The following is a 22,843-nucleotide window of genomic DNA, read 5'->3' on the forward strand; positions in this document are numbered from 1 at the left end:
AGCCAGAAATCTTGGTGTAGTCATGGACTCAGACCTGAATTTTAACAGCCACATTAAGACAATTACAAAGTCAGCCTATTACCACCTTAAAAATATATCAAGGGTTAAAGGACTTATGTCTCAGCAAGACTTGGAAAAACTTGTCCATGCTTTTATCTTCAGTAGACTAGACTACTGTAACGGAGTCTTTACAGGTCTCCCTAAAAAATCAATCAGACAGCTGCAGCTGATTCAGAACGCTGCTGCTCCTCCTCACTAAGACCAAGAAAGTGGATCACATCACTCCAGTACTGAAGTCTCTACACTGGCTTCCAGTGCCTCAAAGAATTGATTTCAAAATACTTTTGCTGGTTTTTGGTATTTTATCTGTTTTAAATTTTTAAATCTGTTTTCATGTAAAGCACTTTGAATTGCCCTGTTGCTGAAATGTGCTATACAAATAAAGCTGCCTTGCCTTGCCTTGGCTTGCAAAAACTACAATCAAATCTGAGATTTGTCAACGGCAATCAGGCGAAAGAGACAAATTTAGCCGTCTAGCTCCATAGACTCCCATTCATTTTGCACTGGACCGCGATCACCCCCAGTGGAACTCTGGTGGAACTGCAACCAAATTCAGTACAATGGGGCTAAATAGGGAGTGGAACGGCTTACCGTAGACCGGCTTTGGTACAGCCAAAGTGATTCACAATTTAGTTCCTCAATACGACAAAAATACTGTCCAAAGTAGCTCTCCAGAAAATGACCCTACCAATCAGTTATCAAGTATAGAAATGATTGAACTTTGCACATTTCTATAAGCAGCCATCTTCTAGCATGAGGAGTGCTGTTAATTGCAAAGAGGGAGAATTCGATGATGCTGTGAATGAATCATCTCATTACATGACATGTTACTTTGCTGACGCTTTTATCCAAAGCGACTTACAATTGCTATATATGTCAGAGGTAACACGCCTCTGGAGCATCTAGAGGTTAAGTGTCTTGCTCAGGGACACATTGGTTGATGTATCGCAGTGGGAATCTAACCTAGATCTCCCACACCAAAGGTATGTATCATATCCACTGCACCATCACCACCCCTCCCCATCCCCTTTTTGTATTATTGTCACTGGAGGCTAATTGTCATCAGGAATTAATGCTTTTTTAATTAACCCAAGTTAGTATTGAAGTATCCCCACAAAAAAAAAAAATCAACAGCACACACGCACTTACTGGCAATTTAAAATAAGTAGGAGCAAATTATCCCCATTGTGTTTATCTCACTGTGTTTTGGGGATTTTCATTTTGTGAATATTTTGATTCATTTAACATATACTGCCCATTTTTCTCACACAAAATGTGTTACAATAGCACACCTTGTCAGGTCCATATATCCTTTGTATCAGCTGAGACAAATAAACCAACAACTCCTTAGTATACAGTATGTTTATTTGACTATGTATGCTTACACTTATTAGAGAACACGTGTAAAAATGAAGAAATAATGATTTTGAAGAAAAAAAGATTTGTTAGTTCTGCATCTTAAAGAGAGTATTGTTACTGTGCTTAAGTGGGGTCTAAAAAAGAAATAAAAAGAAATATTGACATCACATTTCTTCAAGATAGTTAGGTTGACGACTTTGCACACTCTGCAACATCCAACTTCCTGCCGCTGCTGCACATTTTGGCCAGATTCTGTAGGAAAGCAGAGTTATTATTTAAGAAACTCATGGAGACAACGTCTAAAGTTGTGAAATAGGAAGTCTTACATTAGCAGCTCTAATGATGCTGTTTGGAGACTGGAGGGCTGCGAGGTCATTTAGGATCTTCTGGAGATCGCCGTTGCTTGGACATTCTGAAACAGGGGAGATGAGTACAGGTCAGTGTCACGTGGTCGACAGCAAAAAGGTGGCTGCCAAGCCTGCAGACTTTGATTTGTTTGCGTCTTGTTTGTGTACCTGTTGCAGGCGATACTTGTGGCTTCAGCTGCAGGTACGGATGCTCCAGCAGCTCTGCAATGGAGATTCGCTCTCTGGGATTTCGTACCAAGCACCTCTGCAACAACCAGACAATAAAACAGCTTGTTTAGTATTTACATTACTTCAACAACATTTGACAACAACAGTGAGTTTATTTGGTTTATTTACTAGACTAAAAAAAACATGCGTGGGTGAATATATTGGCAATCGCTGCCACCGGTTGCTAAGCTGATGGTGGCCAGATGGAAAATTTTAATCGTCAAACCCTACCTAGTGCACCCCTGTAACCAGTGTAGCATTAAAAAGGAGCACGCCGACTTATTGGGACTTTGTCTTATTCACCGTATCCCCCAGAGTTACAGTATGTCATGTACCGAAATACTGTACGATCCGTCATGCGCATGATGTTCGCGCATGCGCAGATGATAATCCTGTTTTACCGAGGATACGACACTGCGCGATCTGTTCCACGCTAGCCTCCACCAGGAAGCTAACGTTAGTTTAGCTAACAGCTAATTCGGCTAACCGCTAGCTGACGGCTTGATTCAGTCTAAAATAACGTTAACTCAAACTAAACACTGGGAAAAGCAGGCTACAGATAAATTAAGACTTTACAGTAATAACAATAAAGACGAGTATTGAGTGATTGTATTTTAAATGAGCACAAGTAGTAAAGTAGAACTGACGTAACAGCTGTTATATATTTTAACGGTTATTTTCAGGTTTTATTTTGAGGGTCTTTTAAAGTGATTTCATGCTGTCTCAGCTAGCAGTTAGCCAAATTAGCTGTTAGCTAAACTAACGTTAGCTTGCCTGTGGAGGCTAACGGCAGACCGCTACAACTACGACCGGAAGTGTGGAACAGATCGTGCAGTGTCGTAAATCCTCGTACAACAGCGCATGCGCCAACATCTTGCGCACACGCAGAACGGATCGTGCAGGCAGCACGGATCGTGTACCGACACATACCCTTCTCATCTCCGTACGTGTAACTCTGACGCGTCCACCGCTAGCCTAGCTGAGCACAGATCCTGGAGGTAACCGGCTCCATCTAGCCTACTGCTCCCAATAAGTGACAAAATAACACCAACATGTTATTTACATGTTGTGATTTGTATAGTCACAGGGTGTACAAATATCAAGGTCACATGAGACACAGCCATCTTCTAACCGTATACATACTAGGAACTATATTCTCAGAAAGGCGAAGTACTGCTACTTGGGCGGAGTGATTTGCTCGCAGCACCAGAGAAGCCCCGTGGTGAGGAACAGAGAGTAACAACGGTGCTTTTCAGGTGTTGCGCTAATCACTCCGTCCGAGTAGCAGTGCTTCGCCTGCTGAGAATATAGTTCCCAGTATGTATACGGTTAGAAGATGGCTGTGTCTCATGTGACCTTGTTATTTAACTAGTCAGCTGTCCCTGAAAAACAGTAAATTCCTCTTTGTTACCGCTGTATTTCTGCCATTCGCTTGTGTGCGCAACTGTAGTGACATAACTGTGACGTTCACTTTAAATTGGTCTATATACTGTCCTGTACGTAGTGCATGGACACAAAAGTGCAAGCCCATTAAAGTGTTTTAATAGGTCAACTAATATGCAAGCTTTTTGGAAGCAGAGTTGCAACGGTTAGAATGGGCTAGTTTACCATCATTCCAAAATGCTCTTCAGAACTCGGAATACTGAGAGCCTTGCGTTCACATCACACCGATGCGGTTCGGTCGTGGTCTCTCACCTTCAACACATCCAGCAAATCCTTCTCCGAGATGTCAGGAAATTCAACCCTATGGGAAGGATCGATGATGGCGTGCATCTTGGCAATCTGATTGGTGATGCTTTGGAATGGGGTTTTCCCATAAGTCATGCAGTACAGGATACAGCCAAGTGACCACACGTCACCTTTGGTACTGATCTGGAGAAAAAAAGAACATGGTTAAAAACCACTTCGCAATCAGGAATGATCGCTTATATCGTTTAATTGACTGGTTAGGAGTACCTTTGAGTTTGCTTTTCCTGCCTTGGATGAAGGGTCTCTGATGGCTTCGGGGGGCATATAGTTCAACGTTCCAACCTGTGTTTGACAAACAACCGTGTATTACATGAGTACAGCCCTTTCCACTTGGAGTGCACATCTGATACAGCCTAATTATGGTTACAGTAAATCTTCTCTTTTGGGCGCCCGGATAGCTCCGTTGGTAAAGCGGGCGCCCATATATAGAGGTTTACTCCTCGACACAGCGGGCCAGGGTTCGGCTCTGACCTGCAGCCCTTTGCTGCATGTCATTCCCCCCCTCTCTCCCCTTTCATTGTTTCAGCTGTCCTGTCAAATGCCTAAAATGCCCAAAAAAATTATCTTTAAAAATAAAAAAAACCCAAAAATGTTCATATATTTGAAACCTCTATTTTGGTTGCTGCACATCCATGAGAATGCCTATGTTTGTTTTGCATGTGTTTCCTTGTCTGCTTAGTAAGGTCTGTTTCCATGAATGCCACTCCTACCTGTGTGCCAGGGATATGGCAATTAACTTTTTAATTTTTGTTCACCTGCCACTGTGGCTAGTGGATTCCAAAATCTACCAGCCACTCAATTTTTTTACCAGCCATTTTTTTTAAACCGCCAAGTGTGTAACTGCATGTGAAAAATAATACAAGACCTACAATACTCAAGCATGTTTATTTCATAAGGTAAAGTCTTAAGGAAAAAATCTCATGCACACAAACCAAGAAGTTACATTTAATGAGTTAAAGATAAAACAGAAAAACAAAACATTCCTCCACCCATCCTCATCCCCAGTTCCATTCTGATCTTTCACCATGTACTTTATCAGCTCATACTAAAACAGGAGTCACACCAAAAAGAAAAGAAGCTATCACATTGGGCAGTGGCATTACAATTACAACTTAAAAGTCCCACTCAGACCCATTTAAAGTAGACACCATTTTGTTTAACATGGTCTGAAAGGGGCTGGGAGCACAACTAACCTTTCTGGATTTCTGGAATTCTGGATCTGGCCTGGCCCACCCCCCCACGCCCGTGCTTGCAATTGGTTGAGACTCGTTCGGTGACTACATTCTAGCATCTACCTCAGGTTTGACTTAGGGCTGCACGATATGAGGAAAATGTCAAATTACGATTATTTTGACTGATGTTGCGATTGCGATATGATTCGCGATTTTGGGAGGGAATGATACATTTTTTGGATCATCATTTTCATTGAAACACAAATACAAATGTACTATAGTCATGTAGTGTGATTTTTGCGAGGATTTGTACCAAACAAAGATGTTTTCCTTTAATCTGTAGGATAGGATCTGTAGGCCAGGACGTCTCTGCAGCACCACAATACTTCATTCAGAACGGTTTGACACATATTTTGTCTTTAAAAAAGGTCCCATGGTATGAAAATTTCACTTTATGAGGTTTTTTAACATTAATATGAGTTCTCCCAGCCTGCCTATGGTCCCCCAGTGGCTAGAAATGGTGATAGGTGTAAACTGAGCCCTGGGTATCCTGCTCTGCCTTTGAGAAAATGAAAGCTCAGATGGGCCGATCTGGAATCTTCTCTTTATGACGTCATAAGGAGGAAGGTTACCTCCCCTTTCTCTGCTTTGCCCGCCCAGAGAATTTGGACCACCCATGAGAAAGAGAGAGACATAATGGCTTGCAAAAAAGCAAAGCATGGCAGTTGGTCAAGGCCACACCCCACCCTCCACCTTGCCCCTCTTCTCCTCAATAGCATTTAAAGCCACAGACAAAGAAATGGCACATCCTAAGGAAAGCTCATTGTGGGACTGGCTCTAGTGGCTGTAATTCTGCACCAAGGCTGAATTTGGGGAAAGAGACTTCAGATACAGTATTAGGGGACCACTAAGGCCTATATAAAAGAGACTTCAGATACAGTATTAGGGGACCACTAAGGTCTATATAAAAAGAGACTTCAGATACAGTATTAGGGGACCACTAAGGTCTATATAAAAGAGACTTCAGATACAGTATTAGGGGACCACTAAGGTCTATATAAAAGAGACTTCAGATACAGTATTAGGGGACCACTAAGGCCTATATAAAAAGCATCCAAAAAGCAGCATGTCATAGGACCTTTAACAAATATCCCCCCCCCCCGCGATATGGATATTGCACTTGTCCATATTGCAATTTCGATACAATTGTGAGTAACTGTGCAGCCCTAGATTCACTGGTAAAAGAGCAGCGCACGTCCAGATAACTAGAAACATCGGCGATTCAGCCATGGCTTACACCGGGTTTAGACAGGAGGAGGCGGGATGGCGGTCTCGCGGTCTGCAACTACTACTTTTATTTACCCGCCACTGTGGCTGGTAGGTTGAACAAATTCACCAAATGCACAAAATCACCCGCATTTGGCAGGTGCTAATTTCCATCCCTGTATACTGTATGCGTACAGTATTCAGTATCAACAACTTACATTGAGCAGTTGCGGCTAGTGTAGATGATCGGGGTTATCAATGCATCTCAAGTGCATTCACACCGGGATTTGTTTTTAAGTTATGTACAATCCCATCACCAGGGCTACACGTTAACTACACATGTAAGAGACTTCATGTGTTCCTTTAGTGTATGACATACATCTTACCTGTGAGTCCTTCATAATGCTCGTCACATCTGGTTGGATACTGTTTGCGATGCCAAAGTCAATCAACTTCAGCGAAGCATTCACTATGACAAAATTTGCTGGCTTCAAGTCACTGTGGACAATTCCTGCGTAGAAGACATGGACATATATATATTTGGAATGGTTAGAAATGAAGATCATTTCTGTGTGCCGTTTAGAGAATCGACGAGGGAACATTAGTGAGAGCTATAAAGAAAGAGAACCATGTTTGTGGATGGTATGGACGGCCTCCAGCATGTTCTTCCAGTAGAACATCCTTTCGTGCGGATTCACAGTTTTGCGGTTTCGCAACCATGTGTTCAGATCCAAGTTTCCACACTCCATCAGCATGTAGATGTAGCTGTTGGTTATTTCACTGCAAACACAACAGTCATGGTATTTGGAACAGAAATCATAATTTTTTTTTATCTTTTTCTGTACATAAATATGACCTAACTGCGGCAACATTCAAACTTTCCAAAAGGAGGCATTGTTACGTTGTCTTTGTGTCTCCTAGGCCATGCACTTACTAGTCATAGAGCTTGATAATTTGATCACTGTACTGCTGCAGGTGGTTCAGATGTTGAATCTCATTTTTGTAACTTTCTACTGTCTGAGCATCTGCCTCCTCCAGGTCGACGTATTTCACCGCAAACAGCTGCTTTTTGTGATCCAGGACCTGGTAGACCTGAAACAAACAGAAAACAACACTAATCAGACTGGGTCATTTAGCCCCTAATCTATCTATGGGCTTTTCCAAATAATAAAGAAAGACATCACTTATTTTCCGTATTTACAAAACATAATTTTTATAGAAACTGCTGTTATACAGATCATATTGACATCGGCAACAATCGGTTATTGGCCATAATCCCTAGTTACTGTACTATTTACAATTTAAAATGTCTTCTATCTTACTAAATTGTGGCTGCACAAATAAAGGAATTGTTATTGCATTGTTGTTATGACTGATTGTCACACTAGATGACTATGTATTTGTTGATGTTTTACAAAGGGTTTAACCTCAGCCAAGCCAAACAACAATGACAGCAATCTATAACATCCATACAGGATTATACAGCTGTTAAAAAATAACTATATATATATATATATATATATATATATATATATATATATATATATATATATATATATATATATATATATATATATATATATATATATATACATACATACACACACACACACACACAGTGAGGAAAATAAGTATTTGAACACCCTGCTATTTTGCAAGTTCTCCCACTTAGAAATCATGGAGGGGTCTGAAATTGTCATCGTAGGTGCATGTCCACTGTGAGAGACATAATCTATCCAGAAATCACAATATATGATTTTTTAACTATTTATTTGTATGATACAGCTGCAAATAAGTATTTGAACACCTGTCTATCAGCTAGAATTCTGACCCTCAAAGACCTGTTAGTCTGCCTTTAAAATGTCCACCTCCACTCCATTTATTATCCTAAATTCGATGCACCTGTTTGAGGTCGTTAGCTGCATAAAGACACCTGTCCACCCCATACAATCAGTAAGAATCCAACTACTAACATGGCCAAGACCAAAGAGCTGTCCAAAGACACTAGAGACAAAATTGTAGACCTCCACAAGGCTAGAAAGGGCTACGGGGAAATTGCCAAGCAGCTTGGTGAAAAAAGGTCCACTGTTGGAGCAATCATTAGAAAATGGAAGAAGCTAAACATGACTGTCAATCTCCCTCGGACTGGGGCTCCATGCAAGATCTCACCTCGTGGGGTCTCAATGATCCTAAGAAAGGTGAGAAATCAGCCCAGAACTACACGGGAGGAGCTGGTCAATGACCTGAAAAGAGCTGGGACCACCGTTTCCAAGGTTACTGTTGGTAATACACTAAGAACCGTACAGAACCGAAAACCGTGATACGAACCGAACCGTGGATTTTGTGAACACACACACACACACACACACACACACACACACACACACACACACACTTTACCTTGCTGGATCCACCACGTCCAATCATCTTCAGTATGAAGAACTGCTTGCCTTTAATGGTGATGGTTTCGTTTGACAACGAAGCCTGAAATGAGATTAAAACAAAAAGGTATACCATGTCATCACAGTTTTAAATGATTCCTTGTGTAGTTCTTTTCAAAAGAGAAAAAGGCCTTTCTGCATTTTGCACTGCAAGACGAGCTACGTTGCTCTCTACATGTCCCGTTAGCAACACCACGTCAGACTGACCAGCTTTTGTAATTGGCCTGATTTCTCTGCTTATCTCTTTTCAGTGGCTAGAGCTGACAGAGGAGGTAGCAGTTCATTTTCACATTCACCACATAACAAACACATATGGACCTAACATATTTAAAAGAAATACAAGTAAAAACAGTTTTGTGTGGCAGGGCACCTTTAAACTATATCGATATAAACGGTATTGACCAATCCCATATCTCGTTTGAAAATATATCTATATAATGTAAAATATCAAGATACCGCCCAGCCCTACCTGATATATAATGCATTTCATCTCGGCTCAATCATTAACTGAAGGGTACGAGTATTGCTGTAGCTGTAACGGAAACATCAGTACCCGTTAGTGGAAGAAAGCTGATTTACTTCATATGGTGGTTGGCACTTCTATATCAGTAACAGCTAGGTTTGCAGTAAAAACCACCACACCAAAAAAGCTTGCCAGTTGTTGCCTATGACAGATGTTTGGTGTCATGGAAAAATGGGTAGACAAATGTAATATGTCCTCTTGAGTCTTAAAAAAAAAAAAAAAAAAAAAAAAAGAAATCAGGTTTAGTATATAAGATAACAGAAAAGGGAGGACATAGCATGCTGTACCTGTGGTGTCTGGTTCAGTGGTGTGCATGGCTGCTGAACGGGTCCAGCTCTGTGTGCTGCCACTGCAGAGGAAGACACTTCAGGGCCTCTCTTAACAACAGGAGTAATAAAGCTGGGGGAGAGAAAGATGGAGAAAGATGTGACTGGACAAATTGCATGATGGTACAAAGAAGCACATGAAGAGACAAGAGAAGCCCATTAAAGCAAATTTACAAATTAAAAAAGTACTATGTGGAATTTATTTGAAAATTCTTATTATTAATGACACCGGAGGGCGTTAAGCGAACTGCAGTCAGCATCCTGTTGCTCACTACCCTGGAAATCCAGAGTTCTCGCGAGAGCTCAGTTTGAATTTGCTCAGCGAGTCACTCTGGCATTCAGTAATGATGCTCATTAACTATGCCCTTGTAGCCGAGCTGCACCAATCACATCGGTGTATCTGATATAGGCGGGCCAGAGGCAAGCTGAACAGATGACAATAGTTTAATCTACCGGTTAGCTCCGCTGGTAGCTAAGAGTTTAATCTACCAGTTAGCTCCTCTGGTAGCTAAGAGTTTAATCTACCAGTTAGCTCCTCTGGTAGCTAAGAGTTTAATCTACCAGTTAGCTCCGCTGGTAGCAAAGAGTTTAATCTACCAGTTAGCTCCTCTGGTAGCTAAGAGTTTAATCTACCAGTTAGCTCCTCTGGTAGCTAAGAGTTTAATCTACCAGTTAGCTCCTCTGGTAGCTAAGAGTTTAATCTACCAGTTAGCTCCTCTGGTAGCTAAGAGTTTAATCTACCAGTTAGCTCCTCTGGTAGCTAAGAGTTTAATCTACCAGTTAGCTCCGCTGGTAGCTAAGCGTATGGGGCTTAGTGACACCCTGTGTATTGTTGTGATTGGTCGTAGTGTTATCCAGTTGCGTGCAGTGAGATTTTCAAATGCATGCTTGGTGCCGCCCCTCGAGTTGGGCCATTTTCATTACTCAATGCCAGACCCTTAATCTTTCGGATTTGGGTCTGGATTTCCAGGCTAGTTGCTCACACGCCACTGGCGTGATCTAGCATCCTGGGCATCGGCCAAAATAGCGACACATACACGAGACTGAACGGCATTATGTTGATCGATGAGGATGTTACACTGCCGGGTCGGGATCCCCCAAACTAAACCAAGTTCCCTTCATAAATCGAACGCCCTGCCGATGTTGACCCTAGTTTCCGGACGTCTGTTGACGTTAGCAGATAGTATAATAAGGACATAGTCAGAAATAACACAATACAAGACTTTCCCCCTCACCACAAGACTGCAGAATGTTACGTTTGATCTTTAAATCTTTTTAGCAAGATATTAACCCTTGAAGGTGCAGTAAGAACTGAATCTAATTTGTTTTCCCCCGAAGGTATCTTGGCAATCAATGTTTGTCAAAATCCAAGCTACCTATCGATTTGGTACAGCCCGCTCCATTCCTAAGCTAACGTTAGCTAGTGTTGCACACAGCTGCTGGGGCGCTGAAGAGAGCCGAGGCACTCGGGAGCACGCATAAATGTCACATCCTTTGGATTTTCCTGGCAAAACTGTCCTGGGTCCTTTACATAGAAATCAGACCACGGGCTGTTATAGGCAACTGAAAAGGGGAAGGTCTCCCATTTTTTTAAGATGCGCTATAATCCCTTCGCACAATGGCAATACAAAGCGTATAATACATGTAAATTGTTTCACATAGTACCTATACGTGCCACAGATTACGTTCCAGACCAGCAGACACCAAAGTCAAGAGCCTCAAGATCATACCTGTTAGCACAGGGGTTTCTGGAGCCGACGGGTGTCTGACACACTGTTTGTGGGTTCAGTTTTGACGGAAGATGGAGGGATGGAGTGGGAAGTGACTCAAGCAGACGAGGAACGGGCCTGGGCTCAGGAGGCGTTGTGGGTTTATCCTAGGAAGAAAGGAAAATTTGAATGACTTGATCAGCACTAGGCTAAGGTTTTGAGACTAAAACGTCATTTGGTTCAATTAATAAAAACGATTTGATGTGGTCATCAACAAAAAGAATCAATATGTCAGAATGAAGAGGTGTGAACAGAGAAAATTATGTTGCCATGGGAAAGTAGTTATTGGTGCCTAAATCTGACAGCACGGAACCACTGAGTGTTGCTTCTCATGTTGCTAGAGCCAAAGCTTGTTTACACACACACACACACACACACACACACACACACACACACACACACACACACACACACACACTAAACTAACAACAGGCTGACATTCACTCCACAACTATCTACCAAAAATGCTAATTTAAGGTTCTTTAAAAGGAACACGCCAACCGCTAGCCTAGCTTAGCACAGATCCTGGAGGTAACCGGCTCCATCTAGCCTACTGCTCCCAATAAGTGTTAAAATAACACCAACATGTTCCTGTTTACATGTTGTGATTTGTATAGTCACAGGGTGTACAAATAACAAGATCACATGTAGGCCTGTCACAATATGCAATAAATCAATTAATCACATGATAAATAAAAATTAGCTCGATAATTTTTAAATGGAAATGGCAGCCGGAAAAGTTTCCATTTTATTTATTGTTTTTTACTGTTTGGTTTTTATTCCAGTGCATTTTTTTTTTAACAGAGACAGAGTCCATCTTATTTATTGTGGATATTTAAAATGTCTTCCAGTTCCAGTGTTAAATATTCTTTAGAAATAAAAAGTTTATTGCTCTTTGAAAAGGTGTACCTGCATTATTATTATCATGGCTGTGTCTCATGTGACCTTGTTATTTGAACACCCTGTGACTATACAAATCACAACATGTAAACAGGAACATGTTGGCGTTATTTTGTCACTTATTCGGAGCAGTAGGCTAGTTGGAACCGGTTACCTCCAGGATCTGTGCTATGCAAGTCCCAATAAGTCGGCGTGTTCCTTTAAGAACATTAAAATATTTTGTTATGAAACATTTTAACCATTTGCTCTAAATGCATTGCACAGTAAAGAGTAGTATATACACTGTATATATAGAATGCCATCAGACCTCTGGAGAAACATTGCGGTAGACAGGAGTTGGGATCTTCCACTCTGATAAGGGCTCCTTGCTGGCAGGTTTAGGCTGTTCCACTGACCGCTTCACGGGGACGCGACCAGGAAGCTGAAGTTCCTGGTTTCTCCCACAAGCGGACACACTTACTGGAACACCCGTTTGCAAGTCTGTGATTAAAAAAAACAGTAGAAATTAGAAACATTGCAGTTACAAACCGTGTCCAACTGCTTTAACGTCAACAACGCCCCTCAATGAATCTCTACCTGCGGGAGGTTCCTCCTCCCTGGTGGGCACAAGCTGTTTCTCCCCAGCTCTCAGGTTACGTATGGCTATCTCCAGGAGCTCTGCTGGCTTGGAATTTAACGTCTGGGCTTTGAGCAGAATTGAAGTCGCTTTGTTCACGTTACCTTGAAAAGGAAGAGAAACTGTAATTTTACTCAGTCAGTGAAGTGAATTATTGTCTAGCCAACCTGTCTATAAAATAAAGTCAGAGGTTGTAAAGAGCATCAGGACACTGGCTAGGGCTGCACGATCGATAGATCGATAGATAGATATAACGATTGAGATATGATCCACGATATTGGAGGGAATTTTATTTTTGTATGACTATTCTTATTTTCCTAGAGAAATATTAAAATGAAAAAACAAAATTAAATGATTATAATGTGATTTTTTTCAAGGATCTGTACAAAACAAAGACTTTTTTCTTTAGTCTGTAGGATACAATTTGTAGGCTGGAGCACCACAATACTTAATTCAAAAGTAAGCCCTAACACTGGCACATCTGTAAAAACAACTTAGAATGAATGTTTTCGTCTGTCTACATAGATCAGATTTCTGGAAACTAAAACAAATAAAGTCATTCTTACCTTGCGAAACCTCAAACTGGGCATGTGCTATGTGGACAAAGGCAAAGCCTTTACAGTTAGATCTGGCAACTATGAAGTGGTCTTTGGCTTCATCTGAGTCTTCGATCCTTTAAAAGAAAAAGAAAGAAATGTGGTTATACTTAAAAAAACTCAAAACCTGACAAAGTTTGTTACAAATACACAAAAAAGAATGATGTTAAACATGTTCGACATTCTGGCAACAATAGCCTTTTTGAAGGGCTGTATGCACTGATTTTAACCTACAGAGCACGAACAGAAAGACACAGGCTTTTACACATGAACACTTGCAGATATCTGATGATGTCAACATTTATTAAATGTCATACAGAGGCACCAATTCATCCACTCTGTATCACCGACACCACACCACGCCTGGACTGGACTGGGCAATAATGCATTTCTTTTGTCTGGTTTCTCTCCATATAATTGTAGTATGACAACATTTCCAACGGGATTCACAGTGTAATAATATAATCATATACTTCATTTAATCATGTCATGTCTGAATGATACAAATAAAAAGGTCGCCAAAATCTTTCAGTGTAAAATCTTAAATACAATTTAAAAAAGCAGAAGCTGAGCTTCCTGTAAAAGACTGAAAAATCACGTGACTTAATGGGATAAACATTTTATCGTGTCAGGTTTTATTTTTCAGTACATATACTTACACATTAATAGAGATAATGCTGTGGAAACAAACACCACAACGTCCCAAGAGAAGTATGTACAGTATTTTATCCACACTCACTAGGGCTGTTGGAACAAATTCCGAAAGTTGAATATAATTCGAATAGTGAAAAAAAAATAAATAAATAAAAAAAAAAATCAATACTATTCGAATGCTGAAATTACTATTCGAATGTGATTTTTTTTATTTTTATAAATAGGTTGACTACAGGGTTGGGTAGTAACGGATTACATGTAACCTGGATTACGTAATCAGATTACAAAAATCAAGTAACTATAATCAGCCCAGATTACAATAAAAAAATGTTACATTGTTGAGGATTACCGGATTACATTTTATCATGCAAACAATGCAACTTGGGGGGGTTAATAGGACTTTAAAAATCAACATCCACCGAGCCCAAATGCTTATGTATGTCAATAGTTAGCTCGTTCTGGTTTCCTAACTGCGTCGCGAGGTATAGTAACGTTAGCGTAGCTGGGAGCTTCATGGAGAAAGCTAAAGTTAAAGGGGAACTATGCCGGGTTTTTTTAGCTTAAATTTACCTTAACTGAACAGCTTCAAAGTCATTGGAATGGCTGGGGTCTCGCTTCCCTCCTAGCACCTGTGAGCGGAAAAACCACCCTTGCAACTTTTCGGCCGGCGAGCCGCCAGCCTCAGCGTCAGGAAGTATCGCATGTAGAGGTCGACCGATTAATCGTCTGGCCGATTAATTTATCAGAGTCTGGTTGTTACCCCTGTCCGTGGCAGTCTCATCCACTCCTATAACGGAGCTAACCGCTAACAGAGCTAACCGCTAACGGAGCTAATCGTTGCTAACAGAGCCTTCAGTTCTCCGTGCCTGTATCCATTAACTGCATCTATGGACTCGAGCACGGATAAAACCCTTCATTTTATTAAATTGGCTGGACTAGTTTTAAATTACAACCAAGAGTTGCTTGAATGACAGAAATGTGCTCAGATAAGATCCTAATGAGTGCAGGACATGTAACAGTAGGATCCCCAAAACACAGAGAAAACACTTCAACAAATGAACAATGATCTAACAAACAAGGTGAACAAGAATTGACTTTAGATAGCCCTAGTCTGATGTGATTCAACAGGAGTTAGGAGGAAATAGTGTTGAGATTAATAACATGTCACTTTCTGTGAAGCTTGCAGATTTGTATTCTCAGAAGTTTAATAAATGCTGCTAAGTGCACTAAACTTTATTTTTTTCATTTAAAAGTTTAGACAAAGTTTATTTTCTTCTTACCTGTTTCGTTTATTTAATATATTTTTCATACATTATTTAAACAATATACAGTATGTTTTTACATTATACATTTTTAATTGAAGTATACAAGTGTAGATTGGTGAAGTGTGAAATGAAGTGAAATAGAGGTTTAAAAACAAGCACATATCGGCCAAAATAAATCGGCAGCATTAATTGGCCATCGGCTGACCCTGATTTCTAAAGATCGGCATCGGCCAGAGAAAACCCATATCGGTCGACCTCTAATCGCGTGATATCAGGTCTCGCGATGTAACTAATTGTTTCACGGCACTGCACACATACGCCCATTCAGGAACCGGCTAACAAGGTAGCGATGGAGTTTTTCACACTATTGTTATGGCTGAGCCGGCAAAAAAGAAGCACAAAGCTAGGAAAGCATTGTCGGAGGAACAGAGAAAGCGGAAGCTGCTCTGTTAGCTGCCCTACAGCTGTCAGAGTTAGCTTGGACGTCATATATTACCTTCTAACAGCTGAATTCTCAGTAACGTGACAATCTGCAAGAAACAGGTTGCTTTTAAAATCACTAAAAATAGTAGTGACAGCACCGTTTGGCTTAGTTATCAATGCCGTTTGCATCGTGGCTAACACCATTGTTACTTAGTTTATGGCACATTGTTTCGGCTGTGCTTTCTAACATGATGTCATTGTGCTAACCGAGCACAACGACATAGCACCGTTAGCCTTTACAACAGAGCCGCTTCAATACACTTGTTAGATAATGTTTCATTACAGAGTTCTCTGTTGACTTGTGTTTGTCGCTGTGTGCTTGTGGAGGAAAATAATGTAAACAAATAGCGGCGGGCCAGAAATGCAATGCGCCGTGACGTAGGTCCCCTTCAAGGCCAGGCTGATGTTGGAAGTCCCTCTAGTGGACAGAACGTGCAACAACAACAACCACATGCTGATAGTGTCATTGACAGTGCATAAGCCCGAGTAGTGTAGTACATATTTATAACAGGCTGCATATGAGCATTCAATATTTGAATATTATTTGAATATTTTTAAAAAATAAATGGAATTCGAACGGTATTATAGAGGAAGACTGACAGCTCTAACACTCACCCCTTGAGTTCTGCATATCTGACCAGTATTCTGGCATAGCTGGCGTTTTTGCTGAATTGTCTTATTGGCAGCCTGGAGAAGATTTTAGAATAGCAGTCCTTGAGCTTATTGAGGAGGTTGATGTCTGTGTGAGGGTTGCCTCTTTTCTCCAGGTTCATCAGATACGTCCAACACGACTCGGGGGAATTTGTATTGACGACCTGGTCGAAGATGTACGTTACATCTGCCGGGGGAAAAACTAAATGTCATCAAAAACAGTCAAAACACTAAATGCGCATTGTTCACACAGCTCTAAAAGTTGTATTGCCTACTCACACTGCAAAGTAGGGCTGGGCAATATGGAGAAAATCAAATATCACGATATTTTCGACCAAATACCTCGATATCGATACAGCAACGATATTGTAGTGTTGACTATTGGTGCTTTCACAGAATATTTACACAATGAGATTTTTGATAAAAAATCATCATTAATGTGGATATAATGACTAAGTGGGTAAAGGTAAATAGTAGGACAGTTACAACAGTCTAGTAAGTTCAGAAAATGACATCACTTTACTGTGATGCAGCCTTTAAAACCAGGAAAAGACAACACTTATGCCATATTACAATATCCAAAATCTAAGACGATATCTAGTCTCGTATCACGATATCAATCTAATATCGATATATTGCCCAGTTCTACTGCAAAGCATGCACTGTAGCATATTGTCATGGTTACACAGTACCTTCCATTCTGGAGGCGTCTTTTATATCACAGTCCACAGCTGCCTGGTCCTCCCAAGGGTGATACTCTGGGCTGACAGCTGGAGGCTGAGAACACAGCAAGATAAGAGACCGATAGCACATGAACATCTTTGCTTAGCAGAGCACTAATAATGAAAACCAGAGTGTTGGTTCTAATGTTGCTAGACCCAAACTACTGTAGCTCGTCTATACTCACTTGAAGATCTCCATCGACAGCATTTTTCCTCGTGGACGATAGGCCAAACACCGGGTTCACGTTTGAACCGGATCTTTGCCTGAGACAAAATTAAACAAATTAAAGCTATAGTGCATAGTCTCTGCCGTGCCCATGAGGAATTCTAAATAATGACAACAACACTGTCGGCGCTTCAACATGATACAAAGCTTCTGTGACCGCGCACAGTTGCTCGCAGTTGCTATAATAAAAACATAATGGACTCTTCATAAGAGGTAAATATCAAGTTTCTGCGCGGGAAAGTCACCGGACGCCACAATCTTCTGAACATAGCCATACTGAGAGATACAGAGAGAGTTGTGTGGAGCTGATAGTCTTCATTAGCTTTGTAGCAACTCATTTGGCGATGGCTTGAATGTAACAGACGGTCATTAATATCAAAAAGTTACACTCTATGTATCAACGGAACCTACAACACTTGGAATTAATTATTACACACTTGATTGAAATATTCAAGAATTTGCATGCAAAGTAAACTGGGATGTACGTTTGTAACAAATCACATTCTATTTCTTACATTACACGGCTGTCACTGTTGAATTAAATGTGTGGCAGATTCAACTCATAACGCAAACCATGTGTGTGTTCCTCATAAGGGTTTTCTAAAAAGGGGCATTTGGGGAACTCCTGCTGTCCTTTTAAGGGACCTTGGGTGTTCCAAGTAGGATGACAGTAAAACTCATTTTAAGCTATCATTCTATCATTATCATCATATCATATTTAAAAAAGGTGCTCTAAGTGATGTTGGGTGACATCACTTCTTGTTGACGTTCAAAGTATTGTCAAACAAAACGGAGGCTAGCTCGCCCCTCCCTCCTCCTCATCCCGTCCCCTCCCCCTCCCTTCCGTGCTTCCGTGCACTAACCCCCCCCCCCCCAACCCCCACCTCCAGATCCTTCTTGTCGGTTATTGGCTGGAACACTGTTTGTTATGTGTTGTTTTTGTTGCCGTTTGTGGAGCCGGGCTGTCTACAGAGACCGCGTTTTTTTACAGTGTGTTCAGGGGACAGGCAGCTAGCAGAGAGTGAGGAGATGTTTGCTGTATGTGACAAAAAATGTTGTAGCCTAAAAAACGCGCGACATCGCTTAGAGCACCTTTAATTAGCAACACAGATAAATATGATATTCATGATGATTCATACAATTTTCATAAAGACATCATTCAAATGAACACACATTTATAAATAATTTATATTGGTAAAGGAGGTTGCACTTCAACAATCCCAAAAAATGTGAAACGGCAGCGCATCTCAAACGTCCAAGCCGAGGACGACAAAATACTCGCATTTCACTTGTTTTATTAGGCTCGCGTCACAAAATAATTACTCTATTTGGAAATAATATGTTGGTATAAAGAACTACCTGGACAAACTGGTGAGGATTGACGAGTCATTTCTCTTTGGGGGCTTCCCATGAATGTAGTCGTCATCATCTTCTTTTTCTGGGATAGAGAAAGGTACTACGGGAACTCTCCCTGGCTGGAATACAAAACCGAAACTTCAACGCCTAGTTGGTAATTATTTCCATATAATCATTGAAAGAAAAAAAATGATAAAAAGTGATCTGTAAAACACAAGTAGGATGAAATGTAACTCACCATGCCCACTGCTCTCTTGCGATGAGATCCAGATCGCCAGCCTGGTAGATGTTCATCTGATGGCCCACCAAGGAGCTCTGTTCTGCAGGACAGAGATCAACAGAAGAGGACATAGTTACACAAAGCTAACAGAGGCATTGTTAAATATTGAAAGTTGTTGGTTTATTCTTACCCTGAACCAAAAATACTGGAGAGCTGCAATTCGCCTGTTCCATCTGATATTCTGCACACTTTTTGGAAGTCGGAGCCTTTTTTGACAGAACCGTTCACATTGCTGTTCGACAAGACTGGAAGACAGAAAACACAGCCAAATGTTACCAGACAATGAAACATTTATAAATCATAGTATAAGTTTGCATTGTAACTGTTTTTCAAATTGCTGTGCGCGAGTCATCTAACCATACAATTCCATGTAATAAGACATGAATAAATCCTTACATGGCACATTTTCCTTATCATATGAACAAAAGAGTGGTGTTTTCCCTGCCTGCATGCTTTGCAAGGCAGCCTCCAGCAATTCCTTTGGTTTGGCACCCAGTTCAACAGCATTCTGCAATATGTAAATGCCTCGCTTTGTGTTGCCTAGGGAGATAATATAGCAGACACTAAAATACCACAGATAACATGTCATGACAATGTGCTTATATGTACGAGAACACCCAACAAACCTACCTTGAGAATGTTCAAACTGTGCATGCGCGATGTGAACAAATGCAAAGTTCTGGCTGTGGGACCTTGCCAAGTTGAAGTTGGCTTCTGCCTCATTGACGTCTTGAATTCTAATAAAAAAGGAAAACAGGACAAATAGAGTAAATGCCCACCCTGCTGTTTATTGAAAAGCATTTCATAATCTGGCCTATTCAATCTACTGATGAACAAAGAATTAAAAGAAGACAAAAGGTCTTTGATCTGCAAGCAACAACCTTGGTTACTCACGCTTTAAGCTCTGCAAATCTGACCAACATCCTAGCATAGCTCTCATTCTGACCATGTTTTCCCAGTGGCATACTGGAGAACACTCTGGTATAAAAGTCAATAAGTCTGGTCAGGTGGTTACGGTCCAGGTGGGGGTCCCCTTTCTTCTCCAGGTCTGTCAAATGTGAGAGGCATGATTCCGGTGAGTTTGAGTCGATAACCTTGTTGATCTTGTCCGTGGTATCTGTTAAGAAGCGCAAAAGGTGTTGCGATGACTTCATGAAGTATGGACATATGGATACTGATGTATACTTCAGGACTGCTGGGCCATTACATTACCTTCATTGAGACCCTCTTTAATTTTGTTGATCTTTTGAAAAAGCATGGCAAGCTGCTGCTTTCTATCTGTGTGCTCCTCTTCCTCCATCTGAAATTGAGGAGTAACGTTAGAAACATAACATTCGCCCAGACAGAGGTTATAAAGATAACAGTTAGATAACGTTATATACGCCAAGGACGCCAAACCACAATGCCAAAAGAATGACGACTTAATAATTCCCTATTTGATATTACAATGTGCTTTGAGTAACGTTAATACGCATGACTTCAGACATGTTATAATCCATTTAACCTATTCGCAAGGATGTGCTAAACAGAAAAATACAATTGTAACGTTTACGTTACCACAATGACTTGCTGCTCTGTGCATCTTTCACTGTTTATTATTAACAAACGTTCATTTTCTTGAAAATACCTGGTATGTAAAATTGCTGCAAGTTCGACAGATTATTGGACACCCTTCTACCTTCACAAAATAATTTAAGTACTCATTCGTACCTTCATTCCGAGTAAACACTCAATCCCGGGTGAGTTAGCTAGCTAACGTTAGCTAACATGTTGTTATCGCTGTTGTTAACGATAAACTAGGTTAGCGACCTGGTGTCGCTCTGGGTGACGCAAACTCAGAAGAAGTTGAACGCGTATAAAGGCATCTTCATTCACTTTAAAATCTATATCACTATCCAAGCGCATCTTACCGTGTTTACGCTGTGATTAATCCTGTTTCACTTATGAAGGACGAAAAAAAGCTCGCCTCAACGGCCAGTTTTCAAATATGCCACTTCCTGTCTTCAGTCGTTTGTTGATTGGATAGTTTTTCTTCTTCTTCTCTTATTTTATTTTTTTAGCGGGTTGCAACCGTTACTCATAAAATCCACACCGCCACCTACTACTGTACCAAAGCACTTGGACTACTTTACACCTGTATGAATAAAGTAATAATTTAATGATAGTATTAATAATAATTAAACAAAAAACGACAAAAAACTCACTAAATTCTATGATATAATCCTATCTCGTTTAAATACTCTACAATCACTTTCTGTGTTTTCTGTAACGTCATCCAAGGGGGAGCGTGCCTATGTTCCTACAGCCCTATGTTCCCACAGCTCTATGTTACCACAGCCCTATGTTCCCACAGCCCAATGTACCCACAGCCCTATGTTACCACAGCCCTATGTTCCCACAGCCCTATGTACCCACAGCCCTATGTTCCCACAGCCCTATGTTACCACAGCCCTATGTTCCCACAGCCCTATGTTACCACAGCCCAATGTACCCACAGCCCTATGTTACCACAGCCCTATGTTCCCACAGCCCTATGTTACCACAGCCCTATGTTCCCACAGCCCTATGTTCCCACAGCCATATGTTCCCACATTTCTAAGATACTTTTTAAAATTAGGCCCTATGTTCCCACAGCCCTATGTTCCCACATTTCTAAGATACTTTTTAAAATTAGGCCCTATGTTCCCACATTTCCTTTTTCATAAATTTGTATCAGATTTTATCCCCCTTTCTCCCAATTTGGTAGCCAATTACACCCAACCTATTATCCAGTAGCAATGGATTACAGATGGAATGTAACCCTAACCCTAACATAGGGCCTAATTTTAAGAACATTTTTAGAAATGTGGGAACATAGGGCTGTGGGAACATACGGCCTAATTTTCAGTGAAAAAAAATTCTTAGAAATGTGGGAACATAGGGCTGTGGGACCGTAGGGCTGTGGGACCATTGGGCTGTGGGAACATACGGCTGACCCCCCCCAGGCAAGATTTTAGCCGGTGCCCCTTCCATCGCAGCCATTGTGTTCATAGACTCACACAGAAACTGCATAGCTTTATGTCTTTAAGGTCATTTTTAATATAGAAACATAACAAAACACAATTGATGAAGGTCCAGAGGGACCGAAATATTAGTAGTATCAATACATTGTGATGCAGAACAAGAGCAGTGTTCTTTTCTCAATCATTATTTTCGAAAAATTAAAGTAAAAAAACACACAAAACAGTATTAAATAAAAACAAGTGACATCAAATGAATTATAAATAGCCTACAATATAAAGGAAGTATTGTCCAAAATACAACATTAAATAAACCAGTGCAAACAGAAAGATTTATAAATATAATAAATAAGAGTAGCCTACTGCACAGAAAAACTATATTGCAGAAATTTCTATCCATATAAATAAGAGTACTGCAAAAAAAAAAAATACATATATATATATATATATATATATATATATATATATATATATATATATATATATTGGAGAAACTTCAGTGCAATATGCACAATATAGCTATAAATTCCAAAGGATTGTCCTCTGTGAACAAACTCAATTCTTACCTCATCAGTTAAACAGATGGCCAGTCAGCAGGGTCTACTGGTGCAGCCTTTTGTGATACAAAATGTGCATCCCAGTAATGTGCTGAGGTTTAGGGCACAGGGGAAACTGATGTTGCATTGCTGGGCTTGTCTGAGGTGGAGGGAACAGAAGAACTTGACGTTGCGTGTGGCCCAGGGTTTGCAGGGGTGGTATTAATATTTTAAAAAGTCCACCCAGAAAATGGGGCCTGTTTAATATAGGCTATGTAGTTATGTTGTTGTATGGGCGTTGGCCTATGGATGGATGGCG

General features: G+C 40.7%; 1 protein-coding gene across 3 annotated transcripts; it reads right to left on the reverse strand.

Annotated features, from left to right (window-relative positions):
• Positions 1-1,407: 1,407 nt before the first annotated feature.
• Positions 1,408-21,104, reverse strand: ttk (ttk protein kinase). Of its 3 annotated transcripts, none has more exons than XM_031322759.2 (25): positions 20,900-21,104; positions 20,202-20,289; positions 19,884-20,106; positions 19,620-19,726; positions 19,386-19,529; positions 19,120-19,234; positions 18,948-19,029; positions 18,713-18,828; positions 17,313-17,391; positions 17,098-17,182; positions 16,370-16,592; positions 13,323-13,429; positions 12,717-12,860; positions 12,448-12,632; positions 11,202-11,347; positions 9,433-9,544; positions 8,582-8,665; positions 7,116-7,273; positions 6,810-6,961; positions 6,568-6,692; positions 3,951-4,025; positions 3,690-3,866; positions 1,935-2,031; positions 1,746-1,831; positions 1,408-1,671 (listed from the first exon to the last, which is right to left on the reverse strand). In XM_031322759.2, exons 2-25 carry the CDS (start codon positions 20,287-20,289, stop codon positions 1,603-1,605), a joined length of 2,979 nt encoding a protein of 992 aa, XP_031178619.1. In that variant the 5' UTR covers positions 20,900-21,104; the 3' UTR covers positions 1,408-1,602. The 3 variants fall into 3 exon arrangements, with proteins under 3 accessions (XP_031178619.1, XP_031178620.1, XP_035862455.1); XM_031322760.2 differs by lacking the exon at positions 20,900-21,104 and adding an exon at positions 20,700-20,835 and having other exon boundaries at positions 12,448-12,620; XM_036006562.1 differs by lacking the exon at positions 20,900-21,104 and adding an exon at positions 20,617-20,639.
• Positions 21,105-22,843: the final 1,739 nt, after the last annotated feature.

Source organism: Sander lucioperca, chromosome 10 (genome assembly GCF_008315115.2).
Source record: "Sander lucioperca isolate FBNREF2018 chromosome 10, SLUC_FBN_1.2, whole genome shotgun sequence".
NCBI classification, from domain to species: domain Eukaryota; kingdom Metazoa; phylum Chordata; class Actinopteri; order Perciformes; family Percidae; genus Sander; species Sander lucioperca.

Excerpts from the sequence above, each read along its gene's own strand:
- ttk (XM_031322759.2), bottom strand. The coding sequence starts at position 20,289 with ATGGAGGAAGAGGAGCACACAGATAGAAAGCAGCAGCTTGCCATGCTT. Across the intron at positions 8,666-9,432 it reads CACTGAACCAGACACCACAG|GCTTCGTTGTCAAACGAAAC; the intron begins GTACAGCATGCT and ends ATCTCATTTCAG. Across the intron at positions 7,274-8,581 it reads GACGTGGTGGATCCAGCAAG|GTCTACCAGGTCCTGGATCA; the intron begins GTAAAGTGTGTG and ends TGTTTGTTTCAG.